At 46.6% G+C, this 3855-nt stretch overlaps 1 protein-coding gene across 1 annotated transcript in view; it reads right to left on the bottom strand.

Moving 5' to 3' along the window:
* Window positions 1-151: 151 nt before the first annotated feature.
* Window positions 152-3855, bottom strand: part of LOC118423107 (2-oxoglutarate-Fe(II) type oxidoreductase ppzD-like) — a 6950-nt gene continuing 3246 nt past the window's right edge. The window contains exons 4-8 of the mRNA XM_035831102.1: window positions 2987-3071; window positions 2265-2378; window positions 1383-1562; window positions 842-952; window positions 152-429 (exon numbers count right to left, since the gene is read on the bottom strand). Coding sequence (XP_035686995.1) covers window positions 244-429; window positions 842-952; window positions 1383-1562; window positions 2265-2378; window positions 2987-3071 — 676 coding nt within the window. The 3' untranslated portion in view covers window positions 152-243. The remainder of the gene's footprint in view (window positions 430-841; window positions 953-1382; window positions 1563-2264; window positions 2379-2986; window positions 3072-3855) is intronic.

Here is a 3855-nt window from a genome sequence, read left to right as displayed (position 1 = left end):
TATGGGGGGGTCACATCAACTTCTTTCTTTCCCCCCCAAAAAGACCGTCCAAAAGACGGGTCCGGGCGGCCAAAAACCCCCCCTCTTTCCACGAGAATACCTGACCCAGCAAGTCGGGGCCACGTACCTGTCAGGGTAGCTGGGCTGCGCTACTCAACTCCAGCTTATGTTACTGTCTTATGCCACGCAGGATCTGCTTGGAGACTAGGGAAATAGCAGGTGGAGTTGAGTAGCGCAGCCCAGCTACCCTGACAGGTACGTGGCCCCGACTTGCTGGGTCAGGTATTCTCGTGCCAAGATCGGCGGGTACTTGTCCGACCCGTCCAGACACTTCATCAGGACGTCACTGTCGCAGTGGAAGAAGTAGGCGATAGACCGGCGCACACGCTGTCTCCCCTCCGGGCTCTCCGGTACCCGCACACGGTGCCTCTGTGGAGCGGACCACACAACACGTCAATCACATTTGAAGTAACTTAGTAAGGCCCCCTTTCCACTAGGACGGCGCTCTCTCTGTGCCCTCATCACTGCGACCTGAAATTAGACAGATCGTTCAACGAATTGTATTGAAAAAAATCTTTTTACGCTTTGTAGTCTTTTCAGTCACACTTTTACATTTTGTATGATATGCCCGGTATGAAATCGAAGGTTACACACATCCGTTTTAGGTCTCAGTGAGAGCGCAGCGCGATCGCCGTCCTAGTGGAAAGGGGGTATAAGGGTGACACAGCAAAACCCCTGTCTCATACGCCGAGGCGAACTTCGTTGCCTTATGTGACAACGGTCGATGCCATTTCGCAGAATGGAACAGGGTGTTGGAAGCATAAAATCAAACGGTTCCTACCGTTGACTTGAGCTTGTCGGCTGACCACCTCTGAAAGGTGTCCCCAATGTTGACTACGATGGTGCCCGGAATGGGCGGGGCTGGGACGTACTCTCCGTCAGTGTTAACCACCTGTGGACGTTATAAACCATCAGAAAGTCAGTTCAAGTTCCTCTTCTTCCTTTAGCGTGAATATTGGTTCTTCCTGTACAAAATTGGGCACACGACCTTCCAAACACGTCGCTTTCATGGTATGGGGAATTAAAAAATGTTGAAGTGCGTTGTACATTTCATTTGGAGCAATGGATCATGTAGTAACTTTTTTTGCAGAGATCTTTTTGTTTTTAGCTTCATCGTCAACGAGCAAAGTCTTATTCATGCTTGGCATGCGGTCACTAGTACTAGTGACCTCCCAGTGATAACGCATGAGAAACTTCAATCGGACTGTCACGATGCTGGTACCAGTTGCTGACTTGCTCCCGTGTGCGCAGTAATGAATTAGACCTTAACGGAAACCACGTTTAAGTAAGCTTTCAAAATTCAGCTGTCTCCTGTTAATTACCTCCAAGCCGGGATTGTCCTGGAACACAAGAGTCAGGCAGTCGAAGTCAGTGTGTTCTCCACACCTGACCTGGTCCTGCTTGATGACGTCAGGGACGGGAGGGTAGCGGAGGGTCCGCAGGTTGGTGCCGTTACGACCCTTTCCGACGTACTGGAACTTTTCCAAGAAACCGCCAACATCCTACATGGAAACATTGAGTTTATTTACCGTGGCAACATCCTAAACCCATTCTAAAAGAACAATGAATGAATGAAGACCTTTATTGCACAATTTTGCCCCACTGGGCTAAGTACAGGTCACATGGTAACAATCATATTATACATGTGTAACAATGGAAAGAATCATACACATCTACTAGTATGTCCATATATATACGTTTAATCTATTCTAGGACATTCCACTTCCTCTCGCTTCTTGGTAAGGCCCCCTTTCCACTAGACGGCGATCGCGCTGCGCTCTCACTGCGACCTAAATAGGATATGTGTACCCTTCGCTTTCACACTTGGTATATCATACAAAACGTACAAGTGTGATTGAGAAGACAACAAAACACACAAACTGTAAACAAATTCGTTTCTTTTCTATAGAATTCGTTGAGCGATCTGTCAAAAACTAGGTCGCAGAGAGAGCGCGGCGAGAGCGCCGTCCAAGTGGAAAGGGGGTATAATTGCATAAATGTAGCTAGCTGTATGATTGGTTAGAGTTGGTTAGTCAAAAGCTGACAGCTATAATAAATTTCTCTTTAATATTCTTAAAGAACAATAGAGACGAGGACTTTGACTTTTGCATGAGATACGACTGATAAGGAACAGTGATAACAGTGAATAAAACCAAACAATTTTCTATCTTGTTAAAAATTACTCGACAGACAAAACACATTACCTCGACTCCCAGTCCCCTGGCTATGAGCTCCACCAGGCGTATGGCGACCGCGTGACACTTGTCATAGAAGTCCATCATCACCGGCTCAAACTCTGGGACTTCCTCCGGCCAGGTCTGGTGAGGAAGGGCAACAGGCTTGTCACAGACATTTGGATTAAGCACGAAGACAACTACAACAGTTTACATTAGCTTGGTAAACTCTGTCCAGGTAGTTGCTACCAACTACAACGACCACAGGCACCAAAGCCTCGTGTGTGTTGGCAGCGCTTGAACCCCACTGTTACACTACTCCCCCTTTTCTTTCCAAGATTCGCCCTCGAATCTCCAAGTTCGATATCCCTGTGTGGAATATCTCTAGTCTGTTACTCACAAGGTCGGTATGGGAACCAGTGAAACAACTAGAGTGGCGAGTAGAACAGAAAGAACATGTCGACATCCGGGATCGAACCCGGGGCGGCGGATTATAAATCCAACGTGCAAACCACAACACCAAAAGCTGATAGCGCTAGAACCCCGCTGTTACACTAGTGTAATGTGATCGTACATGTAGTATACACACACCCATTAAAATTTACCTGACATTACCATACCTAGGCAATAGAAACTGTAAGCAACACGAAAGGGTGTGTGCAAGGAGCACGTCTACTTTTTCTAGACCCCGGCACTTTTCTATTTTATCTGCCATCCCTTGTTGTATTTAGAGATTACAAAGGAATACACACCTGCCCTTCAGTAAGAGGTGGATGTATGTTGAAGCATTCCTTTAGGTCACCAGGGGCAGGCGTGTCTCTCCCCACCAGAGACAACCTGCAAAAAATGAGAGAAAACGGAAACCTGTTAAATAAAACCACTATTTCCAACAAAACTCTAGGCAGTCACATTCGTCATCCAAACGATTCTTTTTTCGCCACAGGATTTTCCACAAAGCGTCGTGGATTTGCTACCTTTCCTCATTAGGCAGCTCTATGTACTCGCCAAGAAGAGGACAGCAATCACTTCCACTCTGACTCATTGGCGATTGTTATCTAGTTGTGCAAGACCTTCAAATTTTTCAATGACGCACTGAGTAATCACATGGTCCGGACACCACCTAGAACCGAGGACAAACCGTTATAAAGGCCATAACAACACGCATGTCCAACGGAGTCCAACTGCGCGTGCGCAGGTCAAAGGTGAAGGCCCCTGAAAGTTAAACAACGCACTATTATACAAACCGACCGAAGGTGGTCGTGTATATATGGTATATAGCGATATATATATATATATAGCGAGGGAGAGACATGTAAAAAGCATGGCCGAGACAAGAACTGTTTACAAGTTAGGGGCCTTAACCTTTGACCTGTAAATGCGCAGATGGATTCATGAACATACTTACTCCAAGTTGGCGTATGGAGATTTTTCAAGTTTATTAATCGCATGGCAAGTCATTGGTACTTGCACTCGGACAAAATTCCTATGAGGCATTCGAATCCGCAATGATGCAACAGTTCGTGTTACCAAGGCACCGCCTACATACGTCAGCCCTAGCAACCAAGGACATTTGCGTTCTAGTTATCCCAACTAGGGTGACAGGCGTCTGATGATCTGGACT

Source organism: Branchiostoma floridae, chromosome 9 (assembly GCF_000003815.2).
Source record: "Branchiostoma floridae strain S238N-H82 chromosome 9, Bfl_VNyyK, whole genome shotgun sequence".
NCBI lineage: Eukaryota > Metazoa > Chordata > Leptocardii > Amphioxiformes > Branchiostomatidae > Branchiostoma > Branchiostoma floridae.
This window is presented reverse-complemented; position numbering and strand designations above follow the sequence as displayed.